Raw genomic sequence first — 24,417 nt, forward strand, 5'->3', positions numbered from 1 at the left:
CTTACCCCGGGGGGTTGTAGCAGCAGCAGTCCCATTTACTTTCAAGTTTTAGAATTTGGCGCGAGTGTTTTTCTATACCACTAGTTTAAACTTCATTTTTTTACTTGAAAACCATCACTGGTAAAATGGTGACTACTAGGGGCTATTGACATGCTTTGCGTGCTCCACACAAAGGACAGCCCATTCATTTCAGAGGATGCCAAAGATGCTCATATACCTTTTTAGGAGTTCAGCTTTGCACGTTTTAATGCGTGTCTGCTTGCCGTGTTCAGAGTACCATTAACAATGATTGGCACCGCAAGCACAACATGCATTTTTTGCACGTTCTGTGAACGCTTAGGTGTGAATGGAGCCTAATCCATGTCAGCTATTATCCCAGTCCTCCGATCTTCTAGGGTGAAATGTTCTTCTAGCACAGGGGTCTTCAAACTACGGCCCTCCAGCTGTTCAGGAACTACAATTCCCATCATGCCTAGTCATGTCAGAGTTTTACAATGCCTCATGGGATGTGTAGTTCTGCAACAGCTGGAGGGCCGTAGTTTGAGAATCCCTGTAAGCTCCTACTTCCCACCCTGATGACGTGGACGCTGGTTCTGCACTCCCTACAATGCAAATGTGATGATGATGCCAACACAAGGGAAGGTCAAGATTAGAGACCGAGATGTTGAAAAAGTTCAGAAGACCATTTTGTCATAACTGGTGGACTGGAAGATCATGGGAACATGGAGTACTTCGGACTAGAAGATTTAAAACAAAATAGTCTAGAGCAGGAGTTCCCAAATTGTGGGTCGGGACCCACTGGTGGGTCGCGAGCTGCATTTGAGTGGGTCATGCTGAGCCAGAAATCACTGAGAACGGGCCAGCTTAAAATTGTGCTGTGTGAGCCCACGCAAATTATGCGCAAATTCAGAGCAGTCAAATCGCGATGGATTCAGGACCAGGTAGCCCGGCGGTGTCAGGAGTTCATGGCAGCTTCTATTTTTAATTTAACATCCCCCTCCCTTTAAAATATGCATTATTATTTGCATTTATATAGCGCCAACAAATTCTGTAGGGCTTTACAATATTCAATTACAAGCAAGTGGATCAGGAAAAATAACTGTATTTAGAAGTGGGTCTCGGCCCAAAAAAGTTTGGGAAGCCCTGGTCTAGAGCAGTGGTCTCCAAACTGCAACCCAGGGGGCTAGATGCGGCCCTTTGTTTGTTTTTTCTGGCCTCTGGGACACTATTTCATCCAGTGAGACCAATAATAGGGCACAAATCTTTCCAATGACCCCAACGACAAGGCACACGTTTTCCCAAAGACGCCAACGATGGGGCACAATTCTTCCCGAAGACGCCAATGATGGGGTACAATTCTTTCCACTGACGCCAATAATAGGGCACAATTACCCCCAATGAAACAAGGGGCAATATTTTTTTCTCACTGATGTTGAGACTTTTTTTTACTCCCAATGGACACAGTCCGGCCCCGCTAAATTCTGAAGGACAGTAAACTGGCCCTTTGGTTAAAAAGTTTGGAGACCCTTGGCCTAGAGATGGTTTATGGTGAGGGTGGAGGCAGTACTGTTTTTCTGGCTGGGGTTTTACCTTTTACTGTGTGACCAGGCCCTTATAGATGTCTATGAAAAACGAAAACCTTCCCTGCTATAGGACCAACTCAAGAAGCACTGATGTAGGGAATAACTATACAAATACATGAATATTCTGGTAGTAAAGACGGAATCCCCTTGGGGAAAATGTTGCGCTTGAAAAGCAATTGAGAAATATAACACCACATTTATACATTTTACCCAGCGACTGTCATTGAGAAATGAAAAGTAAATAAGCCAAATTCATTCTTCCGAACAGAATTGTTTGCAGCTGATCTGCGAGCGTGGAACGCTCCCTTTGTGTTCTCAAACCACATTACTAAGCCAGCTAATAGGCAGCTTGCTGCAAAGGACTCTGGGAGGGGTCATTAGCCACACAAAAGGCCCCTCGTTGCAAGAAGGAAATGTTTTGTCACCCAGCTGAGTGGGCTGTTAACATATAAATACTGGGCTGGCTTTCCCTTAGAAAAGTGCATCTGGCTAAAATAAAATTCCTTTCTTCTCTCTGTTAAACTATAAACACAACTGTTCCTCCGAAGAGAAAGGAGGGGTGGACGACAAAGAAAAGGAACAGAGATGCAGATAGAGATATGGAGCGATTTCGTATCCCCATGGCAAGGGCTGGATAAACGAACAGCGGCATATCTTTCTATAGATCTTTATGTAACCCCCCCCCCCCCCTTCCATATAGCCTGTGGTCATGCGGAGACTCATGCACCTGGTGGGAAAAGCAGAAGGAAGCCCAGGTGTAGGAGTGTGAGGACACACCTGCTGGGTCTCAGCACACACCTGGCTGTTCACACACACCCAGAGGCCGCGTACAATGAGGCCACTGAGAAATTGAATGACAAGCTGTCAGCAGGTTCTTTTCACAGTAAAATTACATGCATCTATTACATACAAAAAACACATGGTAAACTGCAAAGGAAAATTTGAAGTTTATGGACCATGTCACACTAGCAATAGTGATGTTGGCGGCAAATCGCCAGACTTGGGATGATCACCAGTGATGGGATCGCTGAAGAGACGTTACACTCGTAGGGATAATCTTCAAACTACAGATAGTTTACACTTGTAGAGATGATCGGTAAAGAGCCTGGACAACCATAGGGATAATCAGTAGCCACAAAATCGCTGAAGGGACTCAAATTCTGTAGGGATGTTTGTCAGCCACAGGATCGCTAAAGATACTTGACCCCTGTAGGAATGATCATGTTCCACGTGGTCGCTAAAGATACTTGACACCCATAGCGACGATCACCAGTCATGGGATCTCTAAAGACTTGACACATGTAGGGACAATCTTCAATCATGGAATTGCTAAAGAAACCCAACACCCTTATGCCATGTACACACGCAACGATTATCGGCCGACTTTTGTCCAGTGTTGTTGTGTTGGTTGAAAAGTGCTCTAGACTGCACACAAATTTTCTCAGCCAACAAAAACCAACTTCAGAAGTGATGTCATGTGCTGGTTTACTTTCCGTGTGTTTTTTCTTCTCTGAGCATGCCCAGTCTTGCTCATCAGATTTTTGTCTGCCGAAATCTGTACTGACTGACGGAAAATCGGCCGATGTGTTGACAGCCAACAAAAATTTATAGCCTGCACACCAGATTTTATTCGGCCGAAAAGTCGGAGTCGGTTGTCGAAAGCATCATACTAACAAGCCGAAAATCGGCCGATCGGACGTTGGCCGAAAATTCACGGCCAACTATCGATGTGTGTGTACGAGGCATTAGTGATGATTGCCAACCATGGGATCACTAAAGATACTTGACACCCATAGCGATGATCACCAGTCATGGGATCTCTAAAGACTTGACACACGTAGGGACAATCTTCAACCATGGGATTACTAAAGAAACCCAACACCCTTAGGGATAATTGCCAACCATGGGATCACTAAAGAGACTTGACACCTTCAGCGATAATGGTTAGCTATGGGATCAATAAAGAGACTTGACACCTTTTGGAATGATCGCCAGCCATGAAATCGAAAAAAGACTTGTCATCCGTAGGGAGGATTTCCAGTCCCAGGATCTCCAAAGACCTGACACCTGTAGCAATGATTGTTAGCCATGGGATCACAGAGTTTACACCTGTAGGGATGATCGCCAGGCAAGGGATCACTAAAGAGTCTGGACAACCATAGGGATGATCAGTAGCGACAAAATCACTAGAGCGACTTAAAACTTGTAGGGATGTTTGGCAGCCACAGGATCGCTAAAGAGACTTGACTCCCATAGGAAATAGCATTTTCCACGGGGTGGCTAAAGATACTTGACACCCATATCGATGATCACCAGTCATTGGATCCCTAAAGACTTGACACCTGTAGGGATGATTGCCCACCATGGGATCACTAAGGAGACTTGACACCTGTAGGGATGATTGCCCACCATGGGATCACTAAGGAGACTTGACACCTGTAGGGATGATTGCCCACCATGGGATCACTAAGGAGACTTGACACCTGTAGGGATGATTGCCCACCATGGGATCACTAAGGAGATTTGACACCTGTAGGGATGATTGCCAGCCACATGATCGCTAAAGAAACTTAAAGCAATGATGGTAAGCCATGGGATTGCTAAACAGATTTGACACCTGTTGAGATTATCACCAGCCATGGGATCACTAAAGAAACTTGACACACGCAGAAATGATCACTAGCAATGGAAGAAAACCCGTAGGTAGGATTGCCAGCCACAGGATCCCTAAAGAAACCCAACACCCATTGGGATGATTGCGAGCCACGGCATCAGTAAAGAGATTCAACACACAAAGATGATAGCCACAGGATCGCTAAAGAGACTTGACACCCATAGTGATGATGATTGTTAGCCGTGAGATTGCTAAATACTTGACAGCCGTCGGAATGAATGCCAGTCACTGGATTGTTAAATAGACTTGACACCACTAGGGATGATCTCCAGGCACAGGACCGCTAAAGAGACTAGAAACCCATAGGGATGATTGCCAGCCACAGGATCCCTAAAGAAACCGGACACCCATAGAGTTGATTTCCAGCCATGCTGGTGATTCAACACCCAAAGCAATGAAAGATAGCCACAGAATCGCTAAAGAGACTTGACACCTGTAGAGATGATCGCCAGCCTACGCATCATGTCAAACTGATGGGGGGAGCGGTGGGGATGGTAGGAGTAGAATGGGCAGGCATTTAAATTAGCCTGTAGCTTCCCCATTTATAGTATGGTTGCTGGTGCATAGCTGATAACATGATATAGATAAGGGAGGGGTGATGGAGCTTTGTAGAGCAGGCCATTATTGGCGATGAGCCAACCCTACCCAGACGCTACTTCCCTGTTTCCATCTTGGAGTGGCCACCGACAAAACAAATGCAATGTATATCTTTAATAATAAAAATTAACTGAATAAATTACTTAACACTATTAATTTATAAACTATAAAAATTATTTTTATTGATTCCACCTCCTAAATTGTACTTCTGAACTGATCAACCTAAATACCTTCCCTACCAACTCTCAGTGTATAAAATATGACAAAAAGGTAGATAAACACGGAGATATACTGCAGATGTTATTTTATGTCAATCAGTCCTGTTCTGTCCTGTGTCTTTCATTTCAGCATTTTGTGTGTGAACTCCCTCCTTGACCCTGTTTTGGAATTCCAGCTGGTGTCCAGAGGATGATGGCAATTTAATATCAAGGGAGATGGTTTCACATAACAGCTTCAAGCTTGAAAAAATAGGTCTTGAATCCAGCTAGGTGTTCTATAATATATAACTAAAACATGTAATTCATAAAAGCAGCTATTATAAGTACCTAAATAATTTTTTCTTGAAATCCCTGCACAGAAGATCCTAGAGCCAATCAGACCCTACTGCACTGAACAATGCTGTCAAATCTAGAGCTGGCCATAGACATTTGGAATTTTGGCCGGTTCAGCAGGGACTGGCTGAAATTCAGACCATGTATGGGCAGGCTGATTGTACTCAAGATCTATCAATTTGGGTACAACCAACCTGTTGGATTTTTCATCCAATTATATAGCCGCTAGCAATAATCACTGTGTTTCCTCCTGGCAGGGATGGCTCCCCTAAATCCCTCCCTGCTGGGAGAACACAATGGCTCCACAGGAATTATTCCCCTATCAATAGTGACTGTGTTGATGGGGGAATGGAGCGACTTTCTTTCATGCAGCTCATGGTGGCAGAAAAGAAAATTGCACCATCTATGGCTGACTTAACACTGAAAGCTTCCTGAAAGAAGGAGAGAGCAGAGTGACAAACTCATCAGTTTACTGAAGCTCCTTCATTGTCCAATTAACCGCACTAGGGGCGGGTCAGGGACCAAGCTGTCCTGCTTAGCTAAAGTAAAGAAGAGAGAGGTCATCGGCTTAACTCTGGAGTAGGGTTTTCACATTTATATGCAACTGTTTAGCTTTAAAGCTGGACTCCAGGATAAGCAAATATTGTGTACACACATTCATCATCTACATTCTTCCTTGAATCTTGGTGTGCTTTGTGTATTTCTTCCAAATCTGTGCAGTAATCCAGTGTGAGATTCTACCTCTGTGCAGACCGCTCATTGCTGCTCTCTCTCCTTGTGCAGGGTGACTGGTCTCGTCTCCGCCCCCTCCTGTAATTTTCTGCAGCCTGTAGTGGGTGGAATCTAATAGACTCCTCCCACAGCTCTGCTCACTGCCCAGGCTATCTACAGCACAATGATGATGTCAATGCTACTTTTTAAAGGTAAAATCTGGACTTGTAATGGCATCTCGTGCACACAAAGTAGAATTATATGATATACCAGTGATGGCGAACCTTGGCACTCCAGATGTTTTGGAACTACATTTCCCATGATGCTCAACTACAATTTGAGCTAAAAATACCCCCGGGACAGTCCGGGCTAGTACATTCCATAATGGATAGCCTCTGAACTGTCCCGGGTCGCACTTACCTGTAAGAAGAAATACTTACCTTGAAAATTTCTTCTCCAGCGCTGCCATCTCAGGTGTGGGCAGCTGAAGCCAGCGCGTCCTCTTTGTGTCATCGGAGTCCCAGAATGCACTGCACCGCGGCCCCACTCGTCACTTCCAGTGGGGGCGTGTCATCCCTCCGCAGCTTCTGGGCATGCCCAGAAGCTGTTTAGCAGTGAATGCCGCGCCTGCACCGGAAGTGACGAAGCTGTGCAGTGATGCCGCGCCTGCACCGGAAGTGACGAGCGGGGCCGGTGCAGGCGCATTGATTCCTAGGAGCGATGACGTTCAGCTCCCAGGAATCATCGCAAACTGGAAGAGACGGCGCGGGCCGCGGCCGCAGAGGGAGGAAGTGGAAGGAAGGTGAGTATATTTTCTTCTATAATAAGGTAAGCGACCAAAAAAAAAAAAAAAAAAAAAAAAAAAAAAATCGCCAGTATCCATTTCTTTTTCAGGTTCCCCTTAGCAAGCGGATGGCCCATAATCGATTTTGAGGCCGGAACTCCGCTTTAAGACTGGGATGCCATTAAAGTTCATGTGCGTGTAAAGGCAGGCGTCCCAATACTTTTGGTAATGTAGTGTATATTGTATAATAGATCATTTGTGGCTACTGCGGAGTTTTGAGGCATTTTTGATCATATATATTGCAATTTTTGCCTTTTCCAACATATCTTCTTCAAACAGATCTTGCTATCAGTTTTTTTTTTTTTCCATGAAAAAATACGACGTGACTTGGACAGTGGTCTTTTCATCTGCGGAACGGATGAATTTGGATATTTATATAAAGAATTCCCTTGAAACTCTGGAGCCCGGGGTGAAGTTTGGAAGCTAGACAGTCTGGCTCCAACGATGTATCCCTAAAACGAGTTGATGTTTTTTACCTGCTCACACACATGCGTCGCACATGTGTACGGCGATAACGACAAACACATGTCGGGAAACTTGCAAACTCGTAACACGTTTCTCGTTTTAAAGAAAAAAAAAAATTCTTCAAGGAAAATCTATTTATACGCGGGTCGGTTTTTGTCTGTTTAAAAAGAAGAGAAAAAAAACCTCTAATCAATGGAGTCTCAGGCTGTAATCTATAGCAGCTGTTCAGGAGACGGGCTGACTCTGTGAACGCTCACACACCATAACTTAGACATTTCTTCCGCGGGGCCTGGAAATGTCCACAGAGAAAAAGGAATTTACTTTGGCTCCATGCAGTATTCCAGTCTCTGGGCCACTCATCAGATTTATTGGACCATGGTGAACGATATAGAAACTCAACATGTCATTCGACAAATAGATTTCATGGAAGGAGTGTGAACAAGCTGCGTAATTCTATTGCCCGTCTCCCAGAAGTCCAACTTTTTAAAGGATGGCCCCTATTTTTGGGCCCCCCAAATTGGCCAGAAGCGTGTGTGATGTACACCAAACCTAAGTAGGTGGAGTTTATGTGGCGCATTTTAATAGATCAGGATGGGGGGGCTGACACTAGGGGTAACCATAGACATGATTAGCCCCCTACGGACCGGAGGGTTTTACCCCCTTAATGACCAGGCCAGTTTTTGCGATTCGGCACTGCGTTAATTTAACTGACAATAGCGCGATCGTGCGACGCTGTACCCAAATAAAATGTATGTCCTCATTTTCCTACAAATCATGCTTTCTTTTGGTGGTATTTGAACACCTCTGCGGTTTATATTTTTTGCGCTATAAAACAAAAACAGAGCGACAATTCAGAAAAAAATAAATAAATAAAAATATTTTCTCTGCTATAAAACATTCCCAATAAAAATTTCCATCAATTTAGGCCAATATGTATTCTGCTATATATTTTCAGTAAAAAAACAAAAACAAATTCCAATTAAAGTATATTGAATATATAAGTATACAGTGGGTATGAAAAGTATTCAGACCCCCTTAAATTTTTCACTCTTTGTTATATTGCAGCCGTTTGCTAAAATCATTTAAGTTCATTCTTCTTCCTCATGAATGTACACATAGCACCCCATACTGACAGAAAAACACAGAATTGTTGACATTGTTGCAGATTTATTAAAAAAGAAAAACTGAAATATCACATGGTCCTAAGTATTCAGACCCTTTGCTCAGTATTTAGTAGAAGCCCCCTTTTGATCTAATACAGCCAGGAGTCTTTTTGGGAAAGATGCAACAAGTCTTTCACACCTGGATTTGGGGATCCTCTGCCATTCCTCCTTGCAGATCCTCTCCAGTTCTGTCAGGTTGGATGGTAAACGTTGGTGGACAGCCATTTTTAGGTCTCTCCAGAGATGCTCAATTGGATTTAAGTCAGGGCTCTGGCTGGGCCATTCAAGAACAGTCACGGAGTTGTTGTGAAGCCACTCCTTCGTTATTTTAGCTGTGTGCTTAGGGTCATTGTCTTGTTGGAAGGTAAACCTTCGGCCCAGTCTGAGGTCCAGAGCACTCTGGAGAAGGTTTTTGTCCAGGATATCCCTGTACTTGGCCGCATTCATCTTTCCCTCGATTGTAACCAGTCGTCCTGTCCCTGCAGCTGAAAAACACCCCCACAGCATGATGCTGCCACCACCATGCTTCACTGTTGGGACTGTATTGGACAGGTGATGAGCAGTGCCTGGTTTTCTCCACACATACCGCTTAGAATTAAGGCCAAAAAGTTCTATTTTGGTCTCATCAGACCAGAGAATCTTATTTCTCACCATCTTGGAGTCCTTCAGGTGTTTTTTTAGCAAACTCCATGCGGGCTTTCATGTGTCTTACACTGAGGAGAGGCTTCCGTCGGGCCACTCTGCCATAAAGCCCCGACTGGTGGAGGGCTGCAGTGATGGTTGACTTTCTACAACTTTCTCCCATCTCCTGACTGCATCTCTGGAGCTCAGCCACAGTGATCTTTGGGTTCTTCTTTACCTCTCTCACCAAGGCTCTTCTCCCCCGATAGCTCAGTTTGGCCGGACGGCCAGCTCTAGGAAGGGTCCTGGTCGTTCCAAACGTCTTCCATTTGAGGATTATTGAAGCCACTGCAGCAGAAATCTTTTTGTAACCTTGGCCAGATCTGTGCCTTGCCACAATTCTGTCTCTGAGCTCTTCAGGCAGTTCCTTTGACCTCATGATTCTCATTTGCTCTGACATGCATTGTGATCTGGAAGGTCTTATATAGACAGGTGTGTGGCTTTCCTAATCAAGTCCAATCAGTATAATCAAACACAGCTGGACTCAAATGAAGGTGTAGAACCATCTCAAGGATGATCAGAAGAAATGGAAAGCACCTGAGTTAAATATATGAGTGTCACAGCAAAGGGTCTGAATACTTAGGACCATGTGATATTTCAGTTTTTCTTTTTTAATAAATCTGCAACAATGTCAACAATTCTGTGTTTTTCTGTCAGTATGGGGTGCTATGTGTACATTCATGAGGAAGAAGAATGAACTTAAATGATTTTAGCAAATGGCTGCAATATAACAAAGAGTGAAAAATTTAAGGGGGCCTGAATACTTTCCGTACCCACTGTATCATGTCTACAAACTAGGGGAAAGATTTATGTAATTTTTATTTATTTATTTTTTACTAGTAATGGCGGTGATCAGCGATTTGTATTGGGACTGCGACATTGCAGCGGACAGATCGGACCCCTAACTGACACTTTTGACACTTTTGAGGGGGACCAGTGACATTACTACAGTAATCAATGCTAAAAATACGCACTGTTACAGTACTGACACAGGCTGGGAAGGGGTTAATACCAGGGGCGATCAAAGTGTTAAATGTGTGCCTAGGGGGTGCTTTCTAACGGTGTGGGGGATGTACTCACTGGATGAACACAGAGACCTGTGTTTCTAAATTGGAGGAACGCAGGATCCCTGTGCTCATCACTGACAGAACAGTGGTCTGCCGTGTTTACATATTTTTCACATTCTGCTATATAAGATTCCCCAAAAAAATTTAAAGAAATCAATTTTTTTTAACATTTTAGGCCAATTTGTTTTCTGCTACATATTTTTGGTAAAAAAAAAAAAAAAAAAAAAAAAAAAAAAAAAATCGCAATAAGCGTATTTTGATTGGTTTGCGCAAAAGTTATTGCGTCTACTAACTACAGGAAAGATTTATGTAATTTTTATTGTTTTTTTTTTTTTACTAGTAATGGCGGCGATCTACGTTTTTTTGCGGGACTGCGACATTGCGGCGAACAGATCGGACCCCTGACTGACATTTATGACACTTTTGGGGGGGGGGGGTGGGACCAGTGACATTACTACAGTAATAAGTGCTAAAAATATGCACTGTTATTGTAATAATGACACTGGCAGGGAAGGGGTTAACACTGTGGGTGATCAAGGAGTCAAGGAGTTAAATGTGAGCCTAGGGGAGTAATTCTAACTGTGGGGGGGGGGGGGGGGTTGCTTGTGAAATGACCATAGAGACCTGTGTTTCTATATAGAAGGATCACAGGGGCTCTGTGATCATTCCAGGGAGAAGAAGGGTCAGCTGTCAGCGGAGAACGATCACGTGTGTCAGGTGGCAATTGGAGCCGCCTCACCCGTGCATCAGCTTTCCCGCTGACGAGTGGGGGCGGGAGCGCGTGGCGCATTTGCCCCCTAACCTACTGCGCACGACCGACATACAGCTACAGCGGTTCGCGCAGGAGCGGCTTCCTGCCGCAGTAAAACTGCGGCGGGCGGTCGTAAAGCGGTTAAGCGATTTTGAATTGTGAAGCACGTCAACTGTCTGTGGCTCAATTGTCTTGTCTTGTTGTATTTACAATCTTAATAAAAGGATTATTTTATCTTCATCCACTGGAGTGCGGTCAAACCTCTTTTCGGAAACTGCATGTGATTCGGACAGGAATCGCATCACATTCCTGTTTAAATCGCAAGCAATTCTTTGCAGTACAAAATTAATGGGCTCAAATCGCACCGCAAAGGTATTGTTTTCAGGTATCAGTGTATTTACACGAGTATGAGTACTTGTTTAAATTCTTAGTATTGATATTGCATTGATACTCGGTATCAGTGCAACCCTGCACCTAATAAGGGCAAAACGCCTCCCTGTGGGGTGCATGAAATGCGCACAGAAACACGATTTTCCTGCACCTCGTATGGTGTGAACCAGCCCTAACTCATCCTATTTTATGCATTAGAGTAAGGCACCCCATTCATCTTTTTTTCACTGCAGTGATACTGTTGCCTCCTAATGCCTGTGCTTTTTTTTTTTTTCCTTTAGGCCTTTTTCTTTTGGTCTACTACCTAACCCTGTTCCCACTCTAATGTCCCAGTCCCAACCCACACATCCCTTCTTCAGGACAAGTCCTCATAAGGTCCTCCTCATCCTTCCATTGGGCACCAGGACTCATTCATTTCTAGGTGGGGCTGTACTCCTGGTGGACCCCGGCAGTCCTGTAGAGTGAGGCTCTCCTCATAGTGGGGCTGTACTCCTGGTGGACCCCGGCAGTCCTGTAGAGTGAGGCTCTCCTCATAGTGGGGCTATACTCCCGGTGGACCCCGGCAGTCCTGTAGAGTGAGGCTCTCCTCATAGTAGCGCTATACTCCTGGTGGACCCCGGCAGTCCTGTAGAGTGAGGCTCTCCTCATAGTGGGGCTGTACTCCTGGTGGACCCCGGCAGTCCTGTAGAGTGAGGCTCTCCTCATAGTGGCGCTATACTCCTGGTGGACCCCGGCAGTCCTGTAGAGTGAGGCTCTCCTCATAGTGGCGCTGTACTCCTGGTGGACCCCGGCAGTCCTGTAGAGTGAGGCTCTCCTCATAATGGGGCTGTACTCCTGGTGGACCCCGGCAGTCCTGTAGAGTGAGGCTCTCCTCATAGTGGGGCTGTACTCCTGGTGGACCCCGGCAGTCCTGTAGAGTGAGGCTCTCCTCATAGTAGCGCTATACTCCTGGTGGACCCCGGCAGTCCTGTAGAGTGAGGCTCTCCTCATAGTGGCGCTGTACTCCTGGTGGACCCCGGCAGTCCTGTAGAGTGAGGCTCTCCTCATAGTGGGGCTATACTCCTAGTGGACCCCGGCAGTCCTGTAGAGTGAGGCTCTCCTCATAGTGGCGCTGTACTCCTGGTGGACCCCGGCAGTCCTGTAGAGTGAGGCTCTCCTCATAGTGGGGCTGTACTCCTGGTGGACCCCGGCAGTCCTGTAGAGTGAGGCTCTCCTCATAGTGGGGCTGTACTCCTGGTGGACCCCGGCAGTCCTGTAGAGTGAGGCTCTCCTCATAGTGGCGCTATACTCCTGGTGGACCCCGGCAGTCCTGTAGAGTGAGGCTCTCCTCATAGTGGGGCTATACTCCTGGTGGACCCCGGCAGTCCTGTAAAATGAGGCTCTCCTCATAGTGGCGCTATACTCCTGGTGGACCCCAGCAGTCCTGTAGAGTGAGGCTCTCCTCATAGTGGGGCTATACTCCTGGTTGGCCCCTGGCAGTCCTGTAGAGTGAGGCTCTCCTCATAGTGGGGCTGTACTCCCGGTGGACCCCGGCAGTCCTGTAGAGTGAGGCTCTCCTCATAGTGGGACTATACTCCTGGTGGACCCCGGCAGTCCTGTAGAGTGAGACTCTCCTCATAGTGGGGCTGTACTCCTGGTGAACCCCGGCAGTCCTGTAGAGTGAGGCTCTCCTCATAGTGGGGCTATACTCCTGGTGGACCCCGGCAGTCCTGTAGAGTGAGGCTTTCCTCATAGTGGGGCTATACTCCTGGTGGACCCCGGCAGTCCTGTAGAGTGAGGCTTTCCTCATAGTGGAGCTATACTCCTGGTGGACCCCAGCAGTCCTGTAGAGTGAGGCTCTCCTCATAGTGGGGCTATACTCCTAGTGGACCCCGGCAGTCCTGTAGAGTGAGGCTCTCCTCATAGTGGGGCTATACTCCTAGTGGACCCCAGCAGTCCTGTAGAGTGAGGCTCTCCTCATAGTGGGGCTGTACTCCTGGTGGACCCCGGCAGTCCTGTATAGTGAGGCTCTCCTCATAGTGGGGCTGTACTTCTGGTGGACCCCAGCAGTCCTGTAGAGTGAGGCTCTCCTCATAGTGGGGCTGTACTCCTGGTGGACCCCGGCAGTCCTGTAGAGTGAGGCTCTCCTCATAGTGGGGCTATACTCCTAGTGGACCCTGGCAGTCCTGTAGAGTGAGGCTCTCCTCATAGTGGGGCTGTACTCTTGGTGGACTCTGGCAGTCCTGTAGAGTGAGGCTCTCCTCATAGTGGAGCTATACTCTTGGTGAACCCCGGCAGTCCTATGGAGTGATTCTCTCCTCATAGCGGGGCTGTAGAGGACCCGATGAAGATGCTTTCTGAAGGACCTCACAGTGAACATCGCTGAAAAAGGGGCAGATGTAGGTACTGGACTAGGTGGAGCTGAACTCAAGGGACGAGGTACACCTATTCTTTAAAACAGGCCCTGAACATCCCCCCTTTTCAGACGGTACCACTCTACCACAAGAAAGAGGTACATCTCCAATCCAGTTTCTTAGACTCCATTCACATGGGTGGCCAAACCAGGTGAAGATCTGTGTTTTTACCCTTGGTTCACACCTATGCGTTTTTTAGTGAGCTTTGCAGAAACCCACTACAGCGTTTTGAGCCGCTGCATTTTCTTGGAAAGGGCCATGGACTTTTTTTCAGTAGCGGATTGCATTTTGCGTGTAATAGAATTCATTGGACCCTCACCAAATGCTCAAGTGTTAAGTTTTTGATGCGTTTTGCATTTGTTTTTTTGGGCTAATAGAAAAGTATGACAGTTCTGTTCATGGAGTGCGGTTTTGATGCAACTTTACACTCTCTCACATCAAAGTAGTTCAGGATCTTTTATGTGTTCAAAGTCACAAGTTAGGGTCTAGGGTTAAAGGCTAAGGTCAGGGTTAGAACGCTAACCCTAACAATTAATGCTAGACCTTAGACTCCATTTACACTTGTGTGGCTTTTCATGCAACTTTGGACATCAAATATATTTAACACGCCTTTTTGAATGCGTTTTAAAGCATGTTACTGCGTTCTGAAATATGTAAATCAGGCCTAATGGGGGGAATCCTCTACAGGTCTGATTTAATAGACCCAATGGTCCAATGTCACCAAAGCCACATAGAAGAGTCTTTGATCAGAGACATTACTGCATTGTAGTAGAGCGTGGCCCCCATCGTAGAAAAGGACCAAAAAAGGATACAGGCCGCGCTGAACTATATACACAGCGTAACACTATATATTGAAATAAACATCACACCATGCAGAGACATAATATTTACAGAACGTCGTGCGGACCAGTGCTATCTATATATACACACAGGCTAAGTGCCTCGGGATTACCACCCCCCACCAAGATCTTCCACTGACAGGACCCCAACCACCATACACAGAAATATGTACTAAGGCACAAGCAGCAATGACAAAATGCACAATTCCATTAACCCCAAGCTATCAAAGTTCACCTATATATGTAGAGTGGGCAGAGCAACGAAATGCGATCACCGATTGCCAGGGGCTGACTGGCAACTTTCGGCCCAGGGGGGCAAGTACAGTCCAGAGGCCCACGGTGCAGCGACTCACCTCCCCTCCCACTCTCCCTCTTCCCGGCCTCCTCCTGACCCCCATTCTAGGCTAAAGCTCCGCTCCAGATACTCTCTACTCACTGGCCGAATCTGGGTTCCCAACCTGGCCAGCAGGAGGCTGTTGGGCAGAGCTGGGGGCTGGCCAGGGGAGAGTCTCGAGTGGGGCATGGAACCGGCCTCTGCTCAGACACAGTTTACACCATCCATGCTGGGGGGAGGCCTGTGCTCTGTACTTGTCTTCATACCGTACTCAGTAGGTCAGCGGTGGGGACTTTTTACTTCTCTTCACCAGGAATCATGTCTGTGGCAGAAGCAGTGCAGCCTTTGTACAGGGCATCAGAGCAGCCCAGGGGGCAATTGCCCCCCTGCCCCCCGGCCCAGTCCTCCCTTGCCGATTGCCCAATTAATTTAAAGCTGGCCATACACTGTACAATCTGATCATACAACCACCCCGAGTGATTAGCGATCTTTGATCGCTCAGTTCTTGGTCTTAGAGCCTCATGCACACGGGACGTTTTTACAGCTGCTGTTTTTGGCGTCAGATGTTTTTTTCTACAGCCAATAAATGCCCTAGCATGTTAGGCTATGTATCCATGCACACATAGGCTGTTTTCAGCAGTTTTTGGCAGGGGCAGTTTCTGGCTGTAAAAAAACTCCAAAAACTAGTGGGTTTTGAGTGGCGTTTTTCAGCTGTAAAAACACTCTAACGTAAATAAACGCTGCCGACTGGCGTTTTTTTACATTTTTTATTCCATTGCTTTTTTTAAGCCTGGGTTCTGTTTCGAGGTGTTGTTCATGGACCATAGCCTGGGTTCACACTGGTGCATGCTGAACACCGCATGTGATTTGCACCAAAAATGCACCGCATTCCTGTGCATATCACATGTGATGTTTGTGTGATGCAATTTGAGCCACATATTTTGTATGGCTTAAATTGCATCACATTTGCACCAAAGTGTTGTAGGACCCTTTTTCCCCCACACCTGAATCTTATCGGATGGGTGTGAACTAGTGATCGACCGATATTTTTTTTAATGCCGATACCGATATTTTGGTCATCGGATATCGGTATCGGCCGATATCTGCCGATATTTTTTTTAAAGGTACTCCTTGTGGAGGGATCTGGGGGTCTAAAAGACCCCAAACCCCTCCTCGGCACTGAAAAGCATTCAAAATGCCAAGTTTTGAATGCTGTCAGTTTTTTTAATTTGTCGTGCCACTTTGGATATCACAATAAAGGCATTTGGAACTCCAGTGATGTGCGGCCATTTCTTCTTATCTTGTCATTGTTCACGGAGGCAAATCGGGGCTGTAGAGGTTCCATCAGATTCACTCGTCATTTCCTGCTTGTGTGATTGGCTCACTGATATTCCCAGAAGTCTGCCTAATGCCCCGTACACACGTACCGATTGTCGGCCGTAAATATTCGGCCGACGACCGATCGGCCGATTGTAGGCTTGTTAGTATGATGCTTCCGACAGCCGACAGCGCACTTTCGGCCAAATAGAATCTGATGTGCAGGCTTTAAAATTTTTGTTGGCCAACACCAGAACGGCCGATTGTTCGCCAGTCAGTACAGAATTCAGCCGACAATCATCAGATTTGCAAGACTGAGCATGCTCAGAAAAGAAAAGACAAGGAAAGTTAACCATCACATGACATCACTTCTGCAGTCGGCTGTTGTTGGCCGACAAAATTCGTGTGCAGTCTTTTGCAGTTTTCAACAGACACGACAGCCCTGGACAAAAGACGGCCGATTGTTCGGCCGACAATCGGTACGTGTGTTCGGGGCATAAGATACAAGTCAGATTTCTGGCAGAGGGGAATGTTTTTTTTTTTCTCAACAAAACTCTACTTTGCTTTTTCAAGCTCCACTTTTGTTGAAAAAAAAAAAAACATTCCCCTCTGTGGGATCTCTGTACAATGCAAGAATTATAACAACCTTTGTTGCAGATTCCTACCTTTTGGTATTTTTTAAGAAATCATTGTTTGTTCCTCTGTGCTGAGTGGGTCTAATGGGAGTGGTTTCATAATTATCAATCAGCTGTGCAGCTGCAGAGCACTAATGAGGAAAGCTGGTTGGCCTGCATCACTTTAGACGTGTTCCTATTGGGAGTATCTCACCAAAAATAACATTTTTGTTGTTTGGGATACCAGAAAACTTGTATCTTGTATTTTCTGGGGAAATTGGTGAGCCAATCACACAAGCAGGAAATAATATTTCTGGAGTGTGCTCAGTACACATTCTGTGTACAATACAGCTCTAGGCAGCCATATTGCACTGCATTTTCAGAAAGTTACAACAGCTGCAGTTTGAAAAGGAAAGGTAATTTTTAATAACATTCAATTATAATATGACTTGTGTCGCGCTCGTATATGCTATATTGTTTTTTTTTTATTTGCTATTTTTTTCCCCATGAAAATGGAGTTAACTTTAAACATTTTAACCACTTGCCGACCGCTCACATTGAGGGTACTGCGACAAAGTGGCTCGATTCCGTCCAGCGACGTAGTCCTACATGTGCAATTCTGCTCTTTTGCAAGTCATGTGCAAAAAAAACCTCTAAGGCCCCTTGCACACTTGTACGACTCCAAAGTTGCGCCAACTTTGGAGTGTAACTTTGGTTCTACTTTGATACAACTTTGACGCAACTTTGGATGGGTGCAAGTTAAATACGACTTTGGCTTTGACAAGTTTAATGGACAACTGTTGCACACAAGTTGCATTGTATAACATTCAGGTATGACTTTCATGCAACTTCTGAGGGTTAACATTAAAGCCTATGGCCCTCAGGTTGCATGAAAGTCAGACCAAAGTAGGGCATGAACTACTTTGAAGTTGCACATATATGAATAAGTATTATTGGAAACGACATGTCGTGCAACTCTGATGTCCAAAGTTGCATGACAAGTTGCACAAGTGTGAAAGGGGCCTAAATCGCCTAACAACACTCACGCTACATATGAGCCTAGATTCACACTTGAGCATCTATCAGGCTCTTCCACTGAAGTCTATGCAGCCAAAAACACATGATCATGCTCAAATGAAGCTCCTTTACTTTTTATGAGCGTTGAGCGCTGGCACATTAGATGTGAATGGCTTCAATAGAATAACATGGAAATCTCAGGTCAAGCGTTGAAGTGCTCCTGGAAGACTGCTCCAAATTTCTCATGTGTGAATTGGGGCTCAGGTAGGCTCTGACGCAACGTAGTTCTTACATTTCTTCATATATCTTAAGAGACTGTACAATAGACTGTGTGTAGTAAACTTAAGTTTTATCTCCTGTAACACATCTACTCCTTTTGTTGTTTCTGGTCTCACCACCAGCAGTTTCTCCATACTGATAAAAAGCCACATTACACCCCAGCATGCCTTAAATGCCATCACACAGCATGGACATCAAATTATCTATTTATCAGCAACAGTCTGTAGACCACACACACATTGCATCACAATTTACTTTCCAGCAATTTCCAGGGACATGGTTCAATTGATATAGTAGCTACTGCCTACTATCTCAGAAAATTACACTAAAATTACAGTGTAGATATAGTGGATATAAGAAAGAAGAAATAACTGAATGTAGAAAAGTTTAATACAATCATTGTTTTTTTTTTTTTTGCAGAGTTTTTAAAGGATTTCCAGCATGCAGAGAATCTTTGCCCAACTCCAGTCCAGAACTGGTGGCTCAATATCCCCAATGCACCCTAATCATTAGCAACACTTGAACTACTACAAATAGTGCTATTCATGGTCAGTTTCTTATAATAGTTTTTTGAGGACATTTACTGATGAGCCACAGTATTTAAAATTACCACATCACTTTATATACCTCTGTTTCATGTTTATTAGAGGATCTAGAACAGTGGTTTTCAAACTGTGGCCCTTTGCTTGCTTTTATCCATTCCTTGGAGCACTATTTTATTCACTGACACCAATGAAGGGAACAATTCCTCCCAAGGACACCAACAATGACACTTACAATTACTACCAATGACATCAATGATGGGGCACAGTTCATCCAGATGACACCAACAATGGGGCCCAATTCCACCAACAATGGGGTACGACAGAGGCGTAACTAGAACCTTCAGGGCCCCGATGCAAGAAACCATAAAGGGCCCCCCAGGCTCCTGGCCGGAACCCTTCCCTTCAAGCCTGGGGCTCTTCCCACTGATCCTGGTGCCCTTTACTCTGCTTGCGGGGCCCTTTATTATGGTCCCGCAGTGGCACCCTTTCACAAGTTCTGCACTGGGCCCCCTTCCTGCAATCTTGGGGCCTCCCCACGTTGGTGGAATGCCAGGGCTTGGTCGCAAGTGTGACCTCTGCGATCCATGAAGTTCACCCACTGGTGCCAGTAGTTTTTATTTTTTGGTATTATAATTGTATTAATTTTTTATCATTTTATTTTTTTACAATGTCACTGACTATGACTCTGTCCATTCAGAAAAGGAAGGAGCTGGTAAATTACATATTTACCGACCCTTCCTGGTTCTCTATTGTGACACATCCCTTGCAGAAGCCGGCAGGGGAGGGAGCACAGTGGGGGGGGGGGGGGGACCAGGGGAGAACACAGGGGCCCAAAGTCAGCAGAACACAAGTGAACTGGATAGGAGGAGTGGCGGGGGCAGCATACAGAGGAACCAATCTCCTCCATTTTCCTCCTGCAGCTACAGGAGGAAAAAGGAGGGCAGTGATTCCTCTACGTGCTGCCCCCACCACCCCTCCTATCCAGGTGTACAGGGGAGCTGCATGTGCCCCCTGGAGCATGGGGCCCGGTTGCGATTGCAACCCCTGTAGTTACGCCCCTGGGGTACGATTCCTCCCAATGACACCAGTGATGGTGTTCCATTTCCTCCCATTGACACCAATTATGGAGTAGAATTCCTCCCAATTACACCCACAATGGGGCACAATTTCTCCCAATTACACCAACAATGACATCAATGATGGGGCACAGTTCATCCAGATGACACCAACAATGGGGCCCAATTCCACCAACAACGGGGTACGAATCCTCCCAATGACACCAGTGATGGTGTTCCATTTCCTCCCATTGACACCAATTATGGAGCGAAATTCCTCCCAATTACACCCACAATGGGGCACAATTTCTCCCAATGACTCCAACAATGGGGCAAATTCCTCCCACTGACACCAACGATGGGGCACATTTCCTCCCAATGACACCAGCAATGTAGCACGATTCCTCCCAATGACACCAATGATGTGGTACAATTTCTCCCACTGACACCAATGATGGGGGAATGTTTACTCCCACTAATGCTGGGACATTTCATACTCCCAATGGCCACAGTCGGCCCCCCTTAAAGTCTGAAGGAAATTAAACTGGTTTGTTTAGAAAGTTTGAAGACCCCTGATCTAGAACCCTTAGGTTCCATGGTAACCTGGTTGAGAAAGGCTACTGTATATACATCTGGTTTATGCTAATTAGATGATATAGAAAAGCCATAACCAAACTTTTGCCCCAGAGGAAGCTTTGAAAAAAAAATGTCAGATCTAGGGGAATCTTTGTTAAAACCAATGGTTGAGAGTGGGAAGAATGCCCCCTCATAGTCGCGGTCAGTTGACCAACCTTAGAAACAGCTAGAACCTTAGAAACCAGCTTGGCATTGAGCTGCTGACTCTTTCAAATGGCATTGGCCCACAACTACGCCGGCACCATCAAGTACCCACAGCTCAAGCAAGCTCTGGAGGTTTCCACAAAACCCTGGTTGAGAAAGTCTTCTCTACAGACTTCTGTTTCATGCTTATTATCTAGTCTTTCCCAACCTTTATACCCAAGGATATTACTTAAAATAACTTTGAGGTCTAGGAGGACCCCTTCTAAAACCAGTTCTTTGCTGACCAGTCAGAAAAATGCCCACCTTTCAGTGGTGGTCAGACTGGACCTTTAAAACCGCTTAAAACACTATTGGTGTAGTGCTGCTCATGCTTTCAAGTGGCATTGGCTCCAGAACTATGTAGGAACCCTAAAATGGGAAGTCACGCAAAAACAGCTCAAAGAACACCTAGCAACATCTGGAAGAACCCTCAGGTTCCACAGAAGCCTGGATCAGAAGGACTGCTGTTATATACTTCTGATTCATGCTTAATAGAGGATCCAGACCTGCCTTTTCCAAACTTTATTTTATTCCAGGAGACTCGAGAAATCTTTTTCAGGTTTAGGGGAACCCCTGCAAAAAAACAATTCTTTGGTGGCCAGAAGAATGCCCCCTTGTGCATTAATGATCAGAATGTCCCCTTAGAAACAGCGACAAAAAATATTACAGTTGTGTTGCTGGGTCTTCAAAGTGGCATTGACCCCAGAACTATGCAGGCACCCTCAAATGAAAATCAATCAACCACACAGCTCAAGCATCCAGAAACAGCATCTGGAGGAATCTCCAGGTTCCGCAGAACCCTAGCTGAGAAAGGCTGATTTAGAAATATCAACTTAAAGGGCTAACATGACATTTATAATTATTTCAGGTCTAGGGGAACCCCTGCATACACAAATGCTTTGGTGGCCAGAGGGAAGAATGCCCCCCTGACAACAGTGATCGAAAAGCCCCCTTAGAAACAACTTCAAAGATTATTAGAGTTGTGTTGCCGACTCTTTCAAGTGGCATTGACCCCAGAACTATGGGACCACAGCTCAACCTCTGGAGGAGCCCCCAGGTTCCACTGAACCCTGGTTATGAAAGGCTGATTTAGAAATATCAACTTAAAAGGTCTACCATGACAATCGTAAATATTTGGTCCACAAGAATAAGAAATAATAAGAAAATAATAATAAAAATAAATAAATAATAAGAAAATAAAAAAAATATAAGTATAAGAGCCCATTCAGACTAGCGCGACACGACTTTAGGGGGCGACATGTGAAGTCGCGTGCACCGCGACTTCGGCGCGACTTGCAGAGACTTCACATAATGGAAGTCTATGCAAGTCGCTCCGAGGTCGTCCCAAAGTACATCAGTGATCAGAATGTCCCCCTTAGAAACAGCAACAAAGATTATTATAGTTGTGTCGCTGGCTCTTCAAAGTGGCATTGACCCCAGAACTATGCAGGCACCCTCAAATGAAAATCAATCAACCACACAGCTCAAGCATCCCGAAGCAACCTCTGGAGGAACCCCCAGGTTCCACGGAACCCTAGCTGAGAAAGACTGATTTAGAAATATCCACAAAGGGCTAACATGGCATTTATAAATCTTTTTCAGGTCTAGGATAACCCCTGCATACACAAATTCTTTGGTGGCCAGAGGGAAGAATGCCCCCCTGACAACAGTGATCAAAAAGCCCCCTTAGAAGCAACTTCAAAGATTATTGGAGTTGTGTCGCTGGCTCTTTCAAGTGGCATTGACCCCTCTGGAGGAGCCCCCTGGTTCCACTGAACCCTGGTTATGAAAGGCTGATTTAGACCCCATTCACACTAGCGTGACTTGTCAGGCGACTTGGTCGCCTGACAAGTCGCGGTGGGTCGCCTGCCATAGATTAGCACAGGACCCGTTCTAATAGGAGCGACACAAGTCGCTACGACTTAGAAAAAGGGTCCTGTACTTCTTTGGGGCGACCTGGAGGCGACTTGCATTGACTTCAATTATATGAAGTCCGTACATGTCGCGCCAGCGTGCACCGCGACTTCACAGGTCGCCCCAGCAAGTCGTGTCGCCCCTGTGTGAATGGGCTCTTAGAAATATCAACTTAAAGGTCTACCATGACACTCGTAAATATTTGGTCCACAAGAACGAGAAAGGAATTAAATGGTCATTTCAGAGGAACAACAAGGAGTATTTTCTGGGTTAAACTTTCAAAACCCAGAACCGTCCAGAACACAATTATCAGGGATGCATGGACAGAACTCCATCATTTTTTCAGTGCGCTTTAGGATTCCTTCAGCGTTGCAGGCCCTCGATGTGCAACAAGCAGTTACAACATACACCAAAGTGCAAAACATCAACACAGTCTGTATACCAAGGGATCAGTGCAGCCCGCTTGCAATGTTTCTGCTGCCCCTTCCATCAACATGGAAGAAGAAGGCGAGCCTGCCCTTCCACCGCTCCCAACAAGTGATAATAGGAATCAGTACTTACATTGAAATGATCCAGGGATCCCAACCATCTTATATATCCTGTGTGTAATACAATGTAACCGATCTTCTCTCTGCCCCCCCTGCTTTCTGAGCTGGAGTTGGAGGAGTCTGTGGGACTGGAAAAGGATCAGGGAGAGACAAGGAGAAATGGGGAGGGCTCTGCCTGCATACAGACTACTGGAGTGAACCCCTCCCCCCCTTCTAAAGGACTCTTCCCCCTCTCCTCTGGATCACTTTCTCCTCCATAGAAAAGTGTAGCAATGCAGTAGTCCCTACTTAACTAAATACAATGACATAAAAAATAAAATAAATAAAAGAAAACATAAATATGTTCTATGTGTGCGCAAGCTCCAAGTGTTGTAACATAAATTGTTTAATAAACAACAGACACTTGTATAAAAAAATATAAGAATAAGAAATAATAAGAAAATAATAATAAAAATAAATAAATAATAAGAAAATAAAAATATATAAGTATAAGAGCCCATTCAGACTAGCGCGACACGACTTTGGGGGGCGACCTGTGAAGTCGCGTGCACCGCTGTGCACCGCGACTTCGGCGCGACTCGCAGAGACTTCACATAATGGAAGTCTATGCAAGTCGCTCTGAGGTCGCCCCAAAGTAGTACAGGACCCTTTTTCTAAGTCGGAGTGACTTGTGTCGCTTATATTAGAACGGGTCCTGTACTACTCAATGGACCGCGACCGAGCGCGACTTGTCAGGCTGACAAGTCGCCTGGCAAGTCGCGCTAGTCTGAATGGGCTCTAAAGGCCCGTACACAATTGTCGATTGTCGCCCATAAATATTCGGCCGCCGAACGATCGGCCGATTGTCGGCTTGTTAGTATGATGCTTCCGACTGCGACTTTTTGGCCGAACAGAATCGGGTGTGCAGGCTATAAAATTTTTGTTGGCCGTCACCAGAACGGCCGATTGTTCGCCAGTCAGTACAGAATTCGGCCGACTAACAGCAGATGAGCAAGACTGGGCATGCTCAGAAAAGAAAAAACACACGGAAAGTTAACCATCACATGACATCACTTCTGCAGTCGGCTGTTGTTGGCCGACAAAATTCGTGTGCAGTCTTTAGCACTTTTCAACCGACAGGACAGCACCGGACAAAAGACGGCCGATCGTTCGGCCGACATTCGGTACGTGTGTACGGGGCAAATATTTACCCTAATGCCCCGTACACACGTTCCGATAATCGTACGACTAATGTTTCGTAAATTGTTGCATGTTACTAAAATCGAA

General features: G+C 45.7%; 1 protein-coding gene across 1 annotated transcript in view; it reads right to left on the minus strand.

The window, feature by feature from the left end:
• CBFA2T2 (CBFA2/RUNX1 partner transcriptional co-repressor 2) overlaps positions 1-23,299 on the minus strand; it is an 84,046-nt gene extending 60,747 nt beyond the window's left edge. Inside the window, exon 1 of the mRNA XM_082271839.1 lies at positions 23,165-23,299. Coding sequence (XP_082127965.1) covers positions 23,165-23,192 — 28 coding nt within the window. The 5' untranslated portion in view covers positions 23,193-23,299. The remainder of the gene's footprint in view (positions 1-23,164) is intronic.
• Positions 23,300-24,417: the final 1,118 nt, after the last annotated feature.

Source organism: Pelophylax lessonae (genome assembly GCF_965119305.1).
Source record: "Pelophylax lessonae genome assembly, chromosome: 11".
NCBI lineage: Eukaryota > Metazoa > Chordata > Amphibia > Anura > Ranidae > Pelophylax > Pelophylax lessonae.